This window comes from Lytechinus variegatus, chromosome 13 (genome assembly GCF_018143015.1).
Source record: "Lytechinus variegatus isolate NC3 chromosome 13, Lvar_3.0, whole genome shotgun sequence".
Classification (NCBI taxonomy): domain Eukaryota; kingdom Metazoa; phylum Echinodermata; class Echinoidea; order Temnopleuroida; family Toxopneustidae; genus Lytechinus; species Lytechinus variegatus.
Window position 1 is genome coordinate 29,670,360 of NC_054752.1, and position 17,949 is coordinate 29,688,308.

The 17,949-nt window shown below is 35.3% G+C and overlaps 1 protein-coding gene across 1 annotated transcript; it reads right to left on the bottom strand.

Annotated features, from left to right (window-relative positions):
• Positions 1-4,086: 4,086 nt before the first annotated feature.
• LOC121426753 (peroxisomal (S)-2-hydroxy-acid oxidase GLO3-like) lies at positions 4,087-10,247 on the bottom strand. Its single transcript, XM_041623138.1, has 8 exons — positions 10,068-10,247; positions 9,571-9,722; positions 8,937-9,204; positions 8,075-8,250; positions 7,485-7,576; positions 6,225-6,386; positions 4,970-5,039; positions 4,087-4,311 (listed from the first exon to the last, which is right to left on the bottom strand). The coding sequence occupies exons 1-8, from the start codon at positions 10,214-10,216 to the stop codon at positions 4,229-4,231; spliced, it is 1,152 nt and encodes a 383-aa protein (XP_041479072.1). The 5' UTR covers positions 10,217-10,247; the 3' UTR covers positions 4,087-4,228.
• Positions 10,248-17,949: the final 7,702 nt, after the last annotated feature.

Genomic DNA, 17,949 nt, shown 5'->3' on the forward strand with positions numbered 1-17,949 from the left:
AGGTCCTTACGTGCATCCGGAAGTGTCTGGATCGAATAATATCATACTATATACATGATATATCACGGAAATCGTCTGCTTCTTAAAAAAAGAGTTTGCTGCTCCAAATATGAAGCATGTTGATTGAAAGGCACATGCTGAAACAGGGTATCAGCCAACAACTGATCCGTCTATAAGTGTTCAGATACGTCTTACTCTTAGTAGTCATGGTAATTGTTATTTTCACAACACTCTTATCAAAGGGATACTCCAGGCTAAAGGTATTCATATCTCAATAAATAGAGTAAAATTCACAAAGCAAAATGCTAAAACTTTTTGATCAAAATCGGATAACAAATACCGAAGTTATTGAGTTTTAAAGAATTTTTATTTGATTTATTTATTTACACATTCCAATAACAAAAGCATATACAAGCGTAATCATTTTTTTTCTTAGCATAACATAATAAGCAAATGATATAATTAATAACATATACATATATATAATCTAATAATCTAATTTAGATATATTTATACCTGATAAATTTCCTTTTTTAAATTGTTGCCAAAAATAGCAGAAAAAATCATATATATACATATATCAAAATAATACATTTTGAAATGTGGGAGACCTTCATCTGAAGCTTAGAGCTTGAAATTGATGAAGGCCTCAAAAGGAAAGGGGACTTGCATTATGCCGGTGAAAAAGTTCTTGGCATGTTTTCACGAATATCTAATGAGCAAACTAATGTCATATTCCCACTTTTTCTTTTGTATTTTATTATATGAAATTATTTTTTTTTTTCATTTTTTTTTACCAAGAACTAAAATAATTGGATCGACAACTGCATGATTAACTGCATTAGTTAATTATTGCTGTAACTTATTATAATGGACATGATGCAGCCGGACACATCATTTACACGTGTATGAAAAAAATTAAACATTTTATGATTTCATGTAACATAAGAAAAAGGAAAGTGGGGATGTGACATCATCAGCCCACCTAATGAATATTCATGATCAAGTGCATATATGTTTTTTTTTTAAATTGATAAAATTTAAATTTCGATAACTTCGTTATTTTTTATCAAATTTTGATGGAATTTCCAGCATTTTGCTTTGTGATTTTCACTCTTTTTATTTAGATATAAATATTTTCATCCCGGAGTATCCCTTTAAGATGAACATAACCAGATGACGGTGACTATCATTGGATCAAAGAAATGCTCGCGTTAATCGTCCATCTCTTCATAGGTCCATGGTGCAGAGGATACGCGTAAAAAACGAATACCACTAATTCAGTATTATCTCATGGGCAATTTTGGTCAAATGACCTTACATTTTTTTACATTATGATATACAGATTTCAAAGCAAGATATTATGTAAGCATGCCTTACATAGCAGGATGCAGAAATTGTATAGACCAGGGCTCCGTAACACAAAGGTTTGCGATGGATTGCAAATATGAAAGAACCGCACTGATTGGTCCCTGGTCAGTATTTTAAACCAATTGTTCATGTATCGTAGATATTGATTGGTTATTTCATTTAGCGATTGATCGCTATTCTTTGTGTTACGGAGCCCAGGTGACTAGAATATCACACCGATGAACACTCTATGAAAGTGTTTGGTGCATTTTTACCTTTAATGCATTAACATTTGCTATAACAATGTACTTAGCCAACTTTGAACTATATACCAGTCGGCCCGGCCAGTCGGTAGTGGTTGCATTGTTGTTTTTTATGGATAAATGAAAAAACGTAATTCAAATGAACATATGAACATTAAGACATCAAAATTGGTGCTCATGAATCTTATTAGATATTAAACCACCATGCCACTTTTAGTCCGAATGACCATCTTCTGATCATGCGCAGAATGGAACTCTGAACTGGCAGAAGCACGTTTGAAATTATCGACTGAACTGCTCGGGGTCGTGACAACATGAATGCGTACTTGATGGATGTCAGTGTGTGTAGAGTTGAAGACGTTTTTAGGATGCCACTGGAAATGGAACTATTCACTAATTTTGCATAATTGATATCATGGTCCAACGCAAAAGATGTACTTCGTATGGCAACGGCTAATAACCCCTCCCCATAGCTGGTTGTATATGTTCATTACACATAAGGGGAGGGGTCCCTGGTAAAATTATCTCTATAGATGTGCAATAGCAATTAAGTGGCTTACGTGATAGTCGTGATTATCTCTGAACTACACGTGATAAAGTTTGAACGACATTCTATCAACATTTTCATCGTCATTATCACCATCACCATTATTCATTATGATTGTCCAAACGAAAAAAAAAATACTCTTTTCACCCAAAGAAATGTAAATTTATGTCAAAAGCATCGAAGGTGGTTTTCTTTTATGCATCCCTTCTTCCGCTGAGTATATCGTAATAGAAATAGTTTCCATTATTTGAAATTTTTAGTAAATATTACATCATACGATGTTTATTCAGTTGGGCGCGTCGTAGTCGAGTGGTTCTGACTCTCACCTTTCAAACAGAGGGTCGTGGGTTCAAATCCTAGCCATGGCGTGTTTTCCTTCAGCAAGAAATTTATCCACATTGTGCTGCACTCAACCCAGGTGAGATGAATGGGTACCGGGCAGGATTAATTCCTTGAATGCACGAACGCTGAAAGGCAGCTCGAGCTAAAGCCGGGGTAATAATAACAATGCGCCTCTGAATAGATCGTTTCTAGATATGGTGCTATACAAATGCCTATTAGTATTATTAGTTGCAGATTAGATGTCAAAATAATAGCATACATATATTGGTTACCAGCATGAATCCACATTTATTTTTATGGCTTTCAAGAAGGCGGGGGGGGGGGGGCACCTGAATCCGTCACTATTGTGAGTACAGAATTATAAGCAAACGTTATGTGAAGAAAAATTAAATTTGGAAAGAGTGTTTAGTTGTTGATGGTGCGCAGTACATTTCAGTATAAGGGGACTTAGCTCTAGATGACCATGATGACTGTTTTAAAGTAATGATAAATTATGCACTTATTTTCATACAATGAATGATTCATTCATTGTTTTTTTTTTCAAACACAGTTCATGAAAGTTAATACAAGGGTATGGAAATGAAACTGATAATAGAATAGCTTTGATATAGTGTTGAATGGTGTTCTTTGCACACATTATTCCAAGATGAATATAATTATGCTTACAGTATATGCTTATCATTTATGTCATTAGTGTTATGCTTTTTAACCTGCGCGTTTCCATGACCACCATAATCATGAATCTCGGTCATGAATGCATTTATTATTCTAAAGTCACTGTAAGTTTCGTATGCCTGACGAAGAACCGAGGTTGCATCGAAACATAATGTATATAATATATATATATATATATATAAAGAATTAATGCATTGCAGTTCCAACAAAGTTTATTTCCAAGTATTCTCCAAATTTCAACGCAAACCTCACGTCTTCGTCAGGGATACATGCAAAGCTCACACTCTTCTTTGTCTACTCTGTGTCCAACACGCGGAATGTAATATCGTTATGTATATATATATATATATATATATATATATATATATATATATATATATATATATATCTTGTTCCTTATGACCATTTAAGATCTTGCTTTTTATCTAATGGCAAGGTCTCTCTCACATAAATAATGAATAACATGAGACTGTGTCCGGAACAATTAATGCAGTATATTGATCATCCATATTGATCATCTGTAGTTAAATTGAAAGTATATCGAATGAGCGATTGACACTTCGTGGGAGGGCTCCTGTTAACCAACAATTTTTTTCATCTGTGTATGAATCGTATTCATTATTTATAATATGTATATATAGAAATATGAAAAAAAAATCAAATTTCTGCAAAAGCACTGAATACTAACGTAATCACAATGACGCAGTCATCACGTTTCCCCTATATACATCGGCCGTACGGCCAGTCGAATACAACCGTGTTTATTTTGAATAAAAATGAATAAAGCCACTTTTTCAACTCGCCGTATATATGGCCGACGTAGGGAAATGTGACTGGCTGACTTCAGCATAAAGCTAACGATTGCACTCACCAGCGTCTGATGCGCAAATGGAAAGAAAAACAAAGAGCATGTGAAGAATTGTATATGTTTGACTCGAAAAAAGGCGATTGCTGATTGTGGTGGGCGGAACATAACCATAACGTTACACTCCAGTCAGAAGATCTACAGTCTGAAGATGGCAAGTATTTGTTTACTTTAGGCCTATCTATTTCATATTTTGCTTTGTAATGGATGATGGTAGTATGATTCATGAACGACCATACCGGGTGGGATCATATCAGGACGTGTACAACCTGTAATGAACAAAAAGAACGTAATATTGTGCTTATTTATCATTAATATTGCAATAATCATTAATATTGCAATACAATTATTATCAATGTTATTGCCGTCACCATCATTATCATCATCATGACCATCATCCTCCTCTTCCTCCTCCTCATCATCATTGCTATTTTGTTATCATTATTACCATTATCATTATTATCATTATTAGTATTATTATTATTATTATAGCTGGGTTTATGTAGCACTTTTTGCATAAGGATACAAAGCGCTTGATATTATTACCCCGGCTTCATTATCATCATCATTATTACCGTATCATTTACTATTATTGTTATTATCATTATTATCATCATCATAGCTGGGTTTATATAGCACTTTTTGCCTGAGAATACAAAGTGCTTGCTATTATTACCCCGGCTTCATTATTATCATTATTACTATAATTTACTATTATTATTATTATTGTTGTTGTTATTATCATTGTTATTGATATTATCATCATCAGTAGTAGTATTATCATTATCATTATCATCATCATTATATTATTCTATTGTAATCATTGTTATCATCCCATTTTCCACATTCATTATCATTATGATTGTACAAAACTGAAATAATGATAATGATTATTACAATAACAAAAACCATTGTAGGTCTACTTACCGCTATTGTCAAAGACTGACTCTAACTCACTTCGCAGAATTTCCAAAACGTGAGTAACGCCCGTTGCCCCCTGGAAATACAAACACACACAAATAAAGATCAGCATAAAAGGAAAATTAACTGAGAAGAAATGATCCCATTCATGATATTATGTATTTTATGATTGAAAGGATTTGAGATGAAAAGAAAAGTATGGAGCCTTGGGGAACAACCCAATCTATTTTCTATTAAGCGCATATGGACGCCCATGTCATAGAGTTAAATACGTATACTACGTTTAGGTTTATCATGTTTATATAACTCTATGGCCCATGTACAGTGATGCGCGCTATACAAGCAACGTCGTGTTATTATCATTATTATTATTATTTTCATTATTATTAATCCAATATTACTCTTTTTTCTTTGGATATTGAAATTAGTATGCTAAAAGAAAATATTTTATCCTGACCTTTGCCTTGTCTAAAAAAATATATTAAACTCAGACCGGAGGGTTCCAATTTCTATTAACTTTTCAATTATGGGATATCACAATATTTAATATTAGATAGCCAAGACAGATAGCCAAGCGCGATTGGTCCATAGCGCGTCACGTGATATGATCAAAATCAATGTATTTTCCCAGCCGGTCCACCTTCGATGAATATATTGACCAACCGGTCCATGAATATATTTTTATACGTGTATGGCGCCCTCTTGTGGATTAGATGTTACCATGCATTATCGGCCGGCCTTGGTCCTGGACCTGGACTGGGCTTGAACTTTTAGAGTTAGATCTAGGGCTAGGCCTAAACAAAGTTGATTTGATTACTCAAGGGTCATTCACTGCGTTAGACTAACGTTACTTAGATATCTATAGATCAAGATCTAAGGTTAGATCCATACCAGTTCAATCAATCACTGTGAATATCATAAAAATGATGCTGCACGCATCGTAAGACCTAACTTTATCTTCATCATTAGAGGCTATCTAATATAACAGATATTGACTGATGGGATGTGTAAACAAAAACATTCTTTGGACCACCTAAAGGATTAATATTTCCCTCGGGAAAATATAACCCCTCGGGAAAATACAAATCCGGCGGTCCAAAGAATGTTTATATTACACACCCCATCAGTCAATATCTGTATAATGTTGCCTTCCCGCACAAAGGCCGTTAGCGCGCACTGCGCGTCACCTTCCCACGGAAGGGCCGTTATCGTGCAGTGAACACTACGCGCAAACGGCTTTTGTGCGAGAAAGCGATAGTACCTTGCAAGCTAGTCCCCACAGAATAGGTCTCCCTACAAATACCGCTCTTGCCCCCATTCCAAGGGCTTTGAAGACATCCGTCCCAGTCCTTACTCCTCCGTCCATATATACCTCTACGCCACGACCGCGTACTGCTTCGACTACCTCAGGCAAGGCATCGATCTGAAAAGTAAGGGGGAATAATTACAAATAAAGTTACTAGCTTGTTACAAATGCAGTTGGAAGTGCAGCCATAAATTCAGATCAAAATATAGTTCCTGCTGGAAAGTGTGATCACAGTGTGTTCACATACTGGATATGTGAATATAATTATAATTTACACTGTTTAAATGCTCACATTCAACAGTGTGGAGATATTTTGTTACACTTTGGACATCTCGACAATCTGATTGTTCACAGTGTGTTCACACGGTCGACTATGTGAATATGTGATTCACACTGTTGAAATTATCAAAATTAACAGTGAGTGTGAAGGGGATTTCACATTGGTGATCACGCTGTGGCATATACTGTGGGACAATGTGTTCTTTCCACACTGTAAAAACTGTGGTGTTAAAACTGACACCAATTGGTGTTAATAGAGGACCACACCCTGAGGTGTTAAAATTACACCCTAGAGATTGAACATAACACCAAAGAGTGTAAATGCAACACACCTATAGGTGTAAAACTAACACCACCAATTTAACACCGGTGTAAAATAACTGGTGTGGTCCTCTAGGTACACCGGTTAACACCACAGTTTTTGCGGTGCAGTACAAGCATACCGCCATCTCAAGTAATTTGAATGATTCCAGTGAAAAATAAGGCCAATGACGAATATTTATCACACTTGAAACTAAACTAGAACATGATTAGAATCACGAGCGCTAAGCACAGTCATGATTACAATAGCAATCATCATTACAATGATGTTTCAAGAATCACGTGTGAAAAGACCTATAGTTTTAGAGCATATAGTTACGAATCAAGATATAAACCAATAAAAAATATGACGACCGAATCTAGGGACTGATATCCTAAATATAGCTACGTATTATCATACCAATTAAAAATCTAGTTAAAAATCTAGTTACACAATCTAGTTACAATGCTTGTTACAACTGTTTGCAATCTATTAGCAGCTTTTGTCGTGTTTATTTGTTGGGGGATACCCATCTTTTTATCAACTGATTAATCATAATATTTATAGTTCATCTATTAATCTATTTTTTTTTTGGGGGGGGGGTTATCAAGGGTGAATGGGGATGGGGTTCTTACCGGAGCAGGAGCACCATCCATCTGTCTTCCACCATGAGCTGACACCAGTATCCCATCAACCCCAGCGTTAGCAGCTTCCTGTGCCGATTCAGCTGAAGGCATTATGATGAAAATTACAATGATGAAGAAATAATAGTTGCGGTAATAACAGATAAAAAATGCATTGTCCATTTCCTCAGGAGTCATACCTGAAAAATTACCCTGAACGACATGCAAAAGTTATATCGAAAATCATCAATTCCTTGGGGAGTATAATGATGATCATATATATGAACTCATACTGATCCGGAAGGATGCTCTGATGTGTTTATTGTGGCCGAATGTCGGAACACGGTGCAGGCGCTAGATGAGCACTGCTTTTTAGGCAAGCCTCCTCCGTTTTGTTACTTGATTCTTTTTCTCAAATTAGTCAAGTTGGTTCTAATTAACCTACGTTTTAAGTTAATCGGTCACTGATTTAATTACTGAATAATCATGTTTATTATTGTATCTTTATGTTTGATTGAAATTTCTGTTAAAATTTTGACTTTGGAATATTTGTTTGCATTTGGTTGACGGAAAATATTTAAAATCTAACAAGCGACTTATACCTGAAAGGATGCCTTTACAAACGATAGGCAGAGATGTGATCGATTTCACCCATCTTACATCGTCCCACGTGGCTTTATTATTGAATTGCACACGTGAACTGTAATTATTGAAATTGATGTCCCCCGACTCTTTGGCTTCCCTGGCAGACGGTATATCGGCATCAAAGTTTTTCATGCTGTGAAAGGTAAGACAAAAGGCAGAACGATTAGAATACGACACGATTTCTTCAGTGGACACAAGCATTTTTAGGCTAATTCGAACACAATTTACAAAAGCTAATTCGTCTACATTTTAGTCTCCCAACAAGGTATCGGTCAACTTTTCTTTGTTTTGATTGGCTGAAAAGCACACGTCTCTACTACTCTATGAGGGCCTATTCATTGGATAATGACAATAGGGAGTTTCGCACAGTAAATGTATTGAAAATGCCCGTCAATTAACAATGAGCAGCTGAGAGGTCTTTTTCGAAAAGTGATGGACCGGAACAGCAGTTTCGTCCTTATACGTTTCGGAGCTGACGGAAAACGATCCAGATTCCAGGACGAAACTGCAGCTGTTTTGAGTCACCAATTTTCGACAAAGACTACTTGGTTGCTCATGAAGGGCATTTGACAATTCATTCTCTATGTTTTTGAAAGCGTTCTGCGTGGAGGTGCGAATACTTCCTATTTTAAATAACTGACCACCCTCACGAAATGGTCCGTTGGCTTTTGTTGCCTCCGCGAATATTGTCCACTAGTTTCTTTAATGTTATCCAACGAACGTAGAGGGTGTCGACTCTTTAGATATTGGCACCCTCTACATTCGTTGAACTAACCTGTGGTCCTACGATACAGATTTAATATAAAGAGTTGCATATACCAGAAAGATGATGAGTTTGCCTTGGTACTTCTTCCCAAGATGTCATAGCATTTCTTGTCCCTCCCCGAGCGTGGTGAGTCCACAGTTATCACTAGGGCCTTGAAGCCCGCCCTCTCTGCTTCACGAACCACATGTTGGGTCAGGAGGCGATCGGTACAAAGATAGATTTGCATCCATTTTAAGCTATTCGATGTTGCCTCGGCAACTTCGGCAATGGAGGAAGTAGAATTCATCGAGAGGATAAAAAGGGCGCCGGCCTCAGCCACACCTATGAAATAATTGCAATAATTAATGTAAAGATTTTCTCCTAACATGTTCAGACCAAACCCTGGAAGAATTAGGCATGAAACGAAAAATATAATCCGAGAGGCTGAAAGAAGTTACTGACAATATACAATATTCAGGTTGATTGATTAGGCAGGAAGTTTTATGTTGGTGATAGGGCATATAGATCAACGGTGAATAAGATAAGATTGTGATTGGAACGTACATTCGATTTTCATTGTGTCAAAATGGTAAAAAGACAGCCACAATGTAAAAACGACTATCAATATGGTAAATGAAATGTAGACCGGCCATTAGACCCCCCCTTGCTTTTGAACACCCCTTCTCCTCTCTCTCGATTTGTTCTGACCTTTTGCTGTTTCCGTTTCCGCTTGTGGGTGTGCCGCGGCATGCCAGGCAGTAGGTGCAACCCCAATAGGATGAGGGATGGGTTCCCCTAGGATGGTGGTGGACAAAGATCGTTGCGATACATCCTCCAAGTTCCGCGCCCTAATTCTATATCTGATGGACAAACAACGGATTGGAGTGATTCGAATACACTCTGCACCAGAACTGAAATAGGGTTGTCGGGTGAAAACCGACCACATTATTGATCAATGATCTCCATGCGTCCATCCGTCGTACACAAACATGAAAAACTTCATGAATCTTCTTTGAGCATACATTCAGTCATTGGATTAATGGTTCACCTATTTTAAAAAAAAAATCCGCTCACTGGCCTTATTAGGGTATTTACATTACCGTGCCGAAAGCGCGATAATCAAACGGTTAATTCGACCGATAGTCATTCAACCGACAGCAACCGTCTACTGGATTTTCGTCCGCTTAAATAAGAAGTGTCCCTACCTTGAAAATGCTTTCATGGAATCTTGGTAGCACCAGCCCCTCTCTCTGGCGAAGTTATAGTACACAGTGAATTCTGGAGGAAGAATCTTCGCTGCTTCTTGCTCATAGTCCAAGATGTTGTAGAATTCTTTTTCTTCCCCTTCCATCATTTACTTCATCGGCTGTAAAATGAATAGGCCTATAACAACAAAAATGATCAAGACCAGATTAATAAAAACACACACGAATACTTGGTATGAAGCATTCTGAACATGAGCATCAGAAGATTGAGTTCCCGTGGTATACTTGCGTACAGATTGGGTGCTTGGGGCCGTGGACTCCCCAAAAATTTTACCACAAAGAAGGAAAGGGGTGAAATATAACGCAATTCGTAGTTACTTCATGGACAATTTTGGTCAAATGACCTTTCATTTCTTTCATTATGATAGGCAGATTTCAAAGCAAGATATTACGTAAGCTTGTCTTACATAGCAGGATTAAGAAATTGAATAGACCAGGTGACTAGAATAGCACACCAATGAACGCTAATTTTATGAAGGTATTTGTTGCATTTCTACTTTGAATGCATATCATAGCATGTTGCACACTGTACTTGGCAAACTGTGAAATACCAGTCGTTCGTGGACGCATTGTTGTTGTTGTGGATGTAAATGAAAACCACAATTCAAAAGAATATATGAATAATCAAGACATCAAAGTTGGTGCATATCTCATTAGATTTTAAACCATCGTATTACTACAACCTTCCTCTGATCATGCATAGAATCTTTTGATCATGCGCAGAAATGAACTACGAACTAGCTTATACAGACCTGTACTATTTTCTGAGTACTATTACTGATTATGTTAAAATCTAATTAGATTTTTTTATATTTGTATCAAAAATTGCCCCATACGTCTGACACCCTCCAGGGGCGGATCCAGCTTTCGCCAATAGGGGGGGCCGAAAAATATTTTGATCAACATTTTTCTCGATTGGCCGCTACAATCTGGCTTTTTTTTTGTTTTTCACGGGGTAATCCTAACTAAAGACTGAAGTTTTAAGCATATGTTAGTTTTTATTGCTATAAACAATATTAGGTATCTCATGTGGTCTTAATATATAATGCGAGCGCGAAGCGCGAGCTAAAAATCTTTGATATTTTATGTCCTTAGAACTGAAGATTCAGAGCAGTCTTTATAATCATGAACAAAGATAAGTATCCAACTAAACAATGCGAGCGCGAAGCGCGAGCCGAAATTTTATCATATAGTAACGTGAAAAGTGACCAATTAGGACTGTTTTAAGTGATTATTGAAGAGGATACAAGTATCACCAAATAAATAATGATAGTGCGAAGCACGAGCTCAAAATTTCTGATATTCCGACCTGAAAAAAATGAACAGTCTAAGCGCGTTTTTATTTAAATAAACAAGCTGTGCGTCTCAAACAATTAAATGCGAGCGCGAAGCATGAGCTTAATTTTTTGATATACTGACATGATAAAGGAGCATTTTGACAAACTTTGGTAAGAATTTCCAAAGAGGTATCTCACAAATTAAACAATGCGAGCGCGCAGCGCGAGCCGAACATTTTGATACACATTAACAATTTGTGTAAATCAAACAAAATAATAAATGCTTGATGTGCTAGAGAATTGTGTGCAAATTTATATCAGAATTGGATATATTGTATATGTACTGGTTATATATTAGTGTCATTTAACCCTCTTGAATGGGATTCATTACACAGGCAATGCGAGCGCGAAGCGCGAGCGAAAAATTTTATATAAAGTCTTTTTTCCAATTCTTCCCCTCACCTTTTTTGTTTCCTTTCGGGGTCAGGCCGGTCGTTACTAGGCTTTAATTACACATCATGGGTAAAATACCTCTTTCTTACTTTTCTTTCTGTTTTTCGTAGTTTCTATCAAGGTAAAGAGTAAACTTTTTTCTGCAGGTTGTCAAAAAATAGGGGGGGGGGCGGGGCCGGCTCGCCCCCTCCTGGATCCGCGCCTGCCCTCATTTTTTTATTTTACTATTTTTTTTTTTTGGGGGGTATAATTACGCTTCTGGCTGTATGGGATCTGACTGAAAGATATTACTTGAACGGTTTCGGGTAACGAATGAATAGTGTAGAACAGGTGTTATTGTTTGAAATTCTCGACAATGAAACCAATGACTTTAATTCCCCTCTCTGATACACTGAATGTGACATATCCTATGGAGTCACGGGTTGCAATAATGTGGGTAGGTGGGTGGGGGAGCACTTGGATTTGACAAAGTATAGGGGTGTGCGGGACCAAAATCTGAAACCGTACCTTAATAGTTGCTATAAAATAAATTGGAGTGCTTATGAACTGGAATTTTATATTATGAAATAGGGGTCTCCGAGACTGACGGCTGAAATGGAAGGGGGGGGGGCTTAGTAGCTGGGGAGAACGGGTTGGTCAAAAAGTTTTTGTTATTCAGCCCTGGATGATTGTTTTGCTAAGGAGAACCAGACAAAAGAAAAATTGCTATTTTAAGAAAGAAAAAAAAACGAAATGGTAAACAATCTTTGGTAAATACGCGAATTCTCCATTTTGCGAGAAGACATTTCAACAATTACTGTGCACTGTAAAAAATGAAGTGCTATTTTAGCACTTAAAGTGCTTGTATAGTGACTGCACTACACGAGTGCTGATATTTTAGTTTAAATTTAAACTAGAAAATCAGCACTCGTAGTGCAGTCACTATACAAGCACTTTAGGTGCTAAAGTACACTGTAAAAACTGTGGTGTTAAAACTGACACCAATTGGTGTAAATAGAGGACCACACACTGAGGTGTTAAAATTACATCCTAGAGATTGAACATAACACCAAAGAGTGTAAATGTAACAACCATAGATGTTGTAATAACACCTATAGGTGTAAAATTAACACCACCAATTTAACACCGATGTAAAATAACTGGTGTGGTCCTCTATGTACACCGGTTAACACCACAGTTTTTGCTGTGTAGCACTTCATTTTTTTACAGTGTGTAAACATGGTAAAACAGGCCATACCGTTGTTTATAAATACGCAAACATCCTTTCATGTAATAATAAAACGTTTCCCTTATTGCTACTCTTGGGTAATACTTGAACTTTGATCCCATCACTGACATTAAATGAGAATTTGGTGGAAAAACATAACAATGGCACGCAGAACGGCCAAAAGCATAACTCAATGCATTAAAAGTATAAAATTACTTTTCGAACGAACAGTGAAAAACGAAATGGTAAACGTTGCGTGGCAAGAGCAAATGATATCATAATATGTGAGTAAAACGTGATTGCAGTGTATTGCATATCACTGAAAAACATCTAAAAACATATCATTCATAATAAGACTGGTTTTTATCCTAGACCATTCTGGTGTTATTTTGATTCCCATTTCGACATGTGTGGAGCGTTGTGGTCCAGTTGATTAGTCTTCGGACTTTGAAAAAGAGGGTCGTGGCCGGTTCGAATCCCAGCCATGGCGTAATTTCCTTCAGCAAGAAACTGATCCACAATGTGCTGCACTCAACCCAGGTGAGGTAAATGGGTACCGGTATAGGAAGTAATTCCTTAAAAGCTGTATGCGCTATGAACGCCTAGCTTAGCCGGGAAAATATAGGAGCGCCTTGAGCACCTAACAAGGTGGATAAAAAATTATGTGCGCAATATAAATACCCTATATTATCTATACATTATTTTTAAGCGAGTGCAAAAATTACTTGCACCAAAGAAATAGCTTCACTTTATTATTACAAACATGGATTGTTATTCCTTTCTGGGTACTGCTGTGTGCGATTTACTACGCACATGAGCACATGAAATAAACAGTTATCATTTAGTAACTATGGTAACAACATTTCATATACTATGTATACTTTTCAACGCTGTTTCAGTATAAATCATGACATCACTTACCTAGTAACACAGAGTAGAACCAGGTGTCAGCAGCCTATCATATGTATTCTGTACTGTGTAGATCACAGATCAAAGTATTATTCCGTACATGTTCAATGTTCCAACTTGTTTCGTCATGCGGGAAACGGGGTAGCTATCACAAAGTTCAATCATGTGTCGATTACTATAAAATATGTATACCGATCCCGTACCGATTGGAATATTCAGGGTGAGTTAATTGTATGTGCTTAAGGGGAACTTCACCCTGACAAAAAGTTAATTGTAAAAATAGCAGAAAAATGATAAATAATATTGCCGAAGGTTTCAGAAAATCCATCAAAGGGTTTAAAAGTTATTCGAATTTTAATTAATTTGTGAAGCCATATGCGAGCAGCTTTCCTGCATATTTCATTTCATTTATTTCCACAAAATTAAGATATATACAAAGCAATATACAAATACATTTTAAAATAGTTGTGGACCAAATGAAAGCTCATCAGGCTTGTTTGGATGGCCCAATATAACATTCATAAGCGCACATACTAGTAGGTAATACATAATACATAAAATATAATACATACATAATCATAAAAATACATCCGTATACAGGATAGGAAAGAAGGAAGAAAGAAACAGAGAGGCTATGATTATTTGTCAAGAGAAAGGGTTGCTCAGTGTAAAGTAAGTGTCGTTTGTAATTAAAATTGAAAAGTTTACATGTCTTTGCTGTCTGAAGTTTAAGAGAGATTGTTCCACAGTATAGGGCCCTGATAAAAAATGGTTGATTTGGCTAGCTCAGTTCGACACAGAGGAGGATGAAATTTACATCTATTTCGTGTATTATGGGAATGAATGGATCGATTCAATATAAAATAATTTAAAAGTGAGGGTGGTATACTACCATGATAACAGTTATTCATGAAAGAACCCGTTTGTAAAGAAATAATACTATGGATTGAAAGAATATTCATTTTGGAAAATAGAGGGGAAGAAGGATGTAAATGATGAGAATGAGTTATAACTCTTAGTGCCCTTTTCTGTAGACGAAATATACGATTAAGATTATATTTTGATGAGAAGCCCCACACTGTGGAACAATAACTTGAATGAGAAGATATTAAAGAATGATACAATAATTTGAGAAAATTTCTGGGCAAAAATGACAATTTTCTAAGAATTCCGATATTTCTAGATATGGTACCACATAGATGACTTATATGATTATTCTAAGACAACTTATCATCAAAAATAACACCTAAGAACTTAGTACTTGACACTCTATTATAATAAATATTTGGGATGTTATTACTAATTTTACGTGTACCAAATATTACATAGTTAGTTTTATCTACATTTAAAATCAGCTTATTGGCACACATCCATTGATGTAATTTTAATAATTGGGTGTTCATGGTATTGATAAGTTGAGTTGGGTCAGGATTGGAAAGAAAAATACTGGTATCGTCTGCAAATAATATGTAATTTAATAAGGTTGAACATTTTGGCAAGTCATTTATGTAAATCAAAAACAGAAGGGGACCAAGTATAGAGCCCTGGGGCACTCCACATCTTACTGTATTGTATTTTGATTCCATACCATCTATAACTGTATACTGTTGTCGTTCATTCAAATAACTTAGAAACCAGTTTAAAACAATACCTCTGATCCCATAGTTTTGCAATTTATGAAATAAAATTGAGTGATCTATAATGTCAAAAGCTTTTGACAAATCAATAAAAACTGTTAATGCATATTCTTTCCTTTCTATTGCTTGCGTAATTTTATGAATCAATTCCAATATTGCAGAAGATGTGGAGTGCCCACATCTATAACCAAACTGAGTACAGAAAAGAACTTGGAGTTTATCAAATAAAGAACATACATCTTTCGAGTATTTTAGCAAATATTGAGAGTACAGAGATTGGTCTATAATTATTAAGTTCACTCGTATCACCTTTTTTGTAAATTGGGATTACTCTGACTATTTTCATTAAGTCAGGATATTTGCCAGTAGATATACTACAGTTAAAAATATGACTAAGATTTTCACAAATGACTGGTAAACGAATTATTTTCTTGACAACTTTGATACCTATATAGAATCATGACCAGAACTTGTATTGCTTTTCATTTTTAAAACTATATCAATTATTTCACTTGGTTTTATTGGTTTGAGATATAACGATTGCAAATTGGGGTCATCTAGATAAGAAGTAAAATTAGTATTAGAATTATTAATGTGTTGATCAGACAATTTAGTACCAATTGTAGCAAAAAATCATTAAAGGCATTTGCAATTGTTTTTTATTAGTTACAATTTTACCATTCAGTTTTATAGCATTAATACTTGAAGATGAGCTATTGTTTTTTCCCAAAATTGTATTAATACATTGCCAAGTCTTTCTTGTATTGTCTTTGAAATCATTGAATTTCTTGAAATAAAAATTACTCTTAGCTTGTCTAAGCTTTAAGGTTACATAATTTCTGAATCTTTTATATGCTTTCTCACGATACTGTATAGGATATTGTAAAAACTTTTTATAAAGTTCTGATTTTTTTCTGGCAGAGCTTTTTTAAATCGTGCGTCATCCATACTCTTTTATTACATATCTTTTTCTGTTAACGTTCTTTTTTCATAAAGCATTTATTATATAAATTGGTAAGATTTGGGAGAAATGAATTGTACGAACTATTTACATCATCAGTTAAACAAAATGACAGATTTTGAACTTCACTATAAAGCATATTAATTGTATCATCGTTGATACAGCGTATAGTATAAATAGATTCATGTGGCACAATTGTTAGAGAGCCAGTAATTGCAAAAACAGGTAAATCGTCGCTTATATCAGATATGAGAATACCAGCATTTATTAATAAATCTGAGTTAACAAAAATATTATCCAACAAAGTGGCAGATGAAGCTGTAACACGACTTGGTGCACCAATAAGCGGCTGAAAAGAATAACTAAGCATCAAATCGAAAAAAGCATCGATTTTAATATTTTGTGAAACTTTTAACATAATTATCTAAGTTGAAATCACCCATGATGTAGCATTCATAATATTGTATTGAAAAACATTTGTGAAATCTTCTAAAAAACCATCAACGGATTTGTCAGGAGGACGATAAATGACACCAATCAATTTGTTTTTACCCTTTTCTGGAATTTCAATGAATAACGATTCAAAAGTACTGTATTGTGTAGCTAAATCATTAATTTTGTAATGCACAGACTTATTGATATACATTCCAATTCCACCACCTTTTTTGCCAACTCGGTGTTTATGTTCAAATAAATAATCTTCTAATTGAAGCATTGATAAAGGAGATGAATCATTTAGCCAAGTCTCTGATATTCCTATAATATCAAAGTGATGTTCAATTTCATTTAAAAATATGTCTAAATTTTCAAAATTTTTATTAAGACTTCTGCAATTGAGATGTATGATAGAATATGTTTTACCCAATGATCTGTTCTTTTCATTAATTTTTTTACAGTAAAATACTGTTCTGAAAAATTAATAGGATCAAAAGGCTCATCATTATTCCATGATAACTTTGGTGTGCCATTATTAATCATTTCATGTAGGAATGAATCTGAAAACGTATTTCCACGGTCATTAAGAGACATATGGCAAGTATCATAGAATTGTTCATCATTAATATTATTAAAAGGAAAAATTTCACTTAAGCATTTATTACATAATAAAGTTATGTTTGTTACATCATGTATGAAGCTAAGCAGATCCTGTTTCAAATAATAAATGTTTTCTGTAATGCTACAAATTGAACATTTTACCCGACGATTATCAAGATTCACTGGAGAGGAATCACAGTTAATAACTGACAGAGACATAGTTTTGAAACAAGCCAAGTATTATAGAATTGAGGAAAGACAGGTAAGAAGAACTTGAGAAAAGAGAGGAAATGAAGAAAGATACAACATTATAAAAAGCATATCACAACATATAAAATCCATC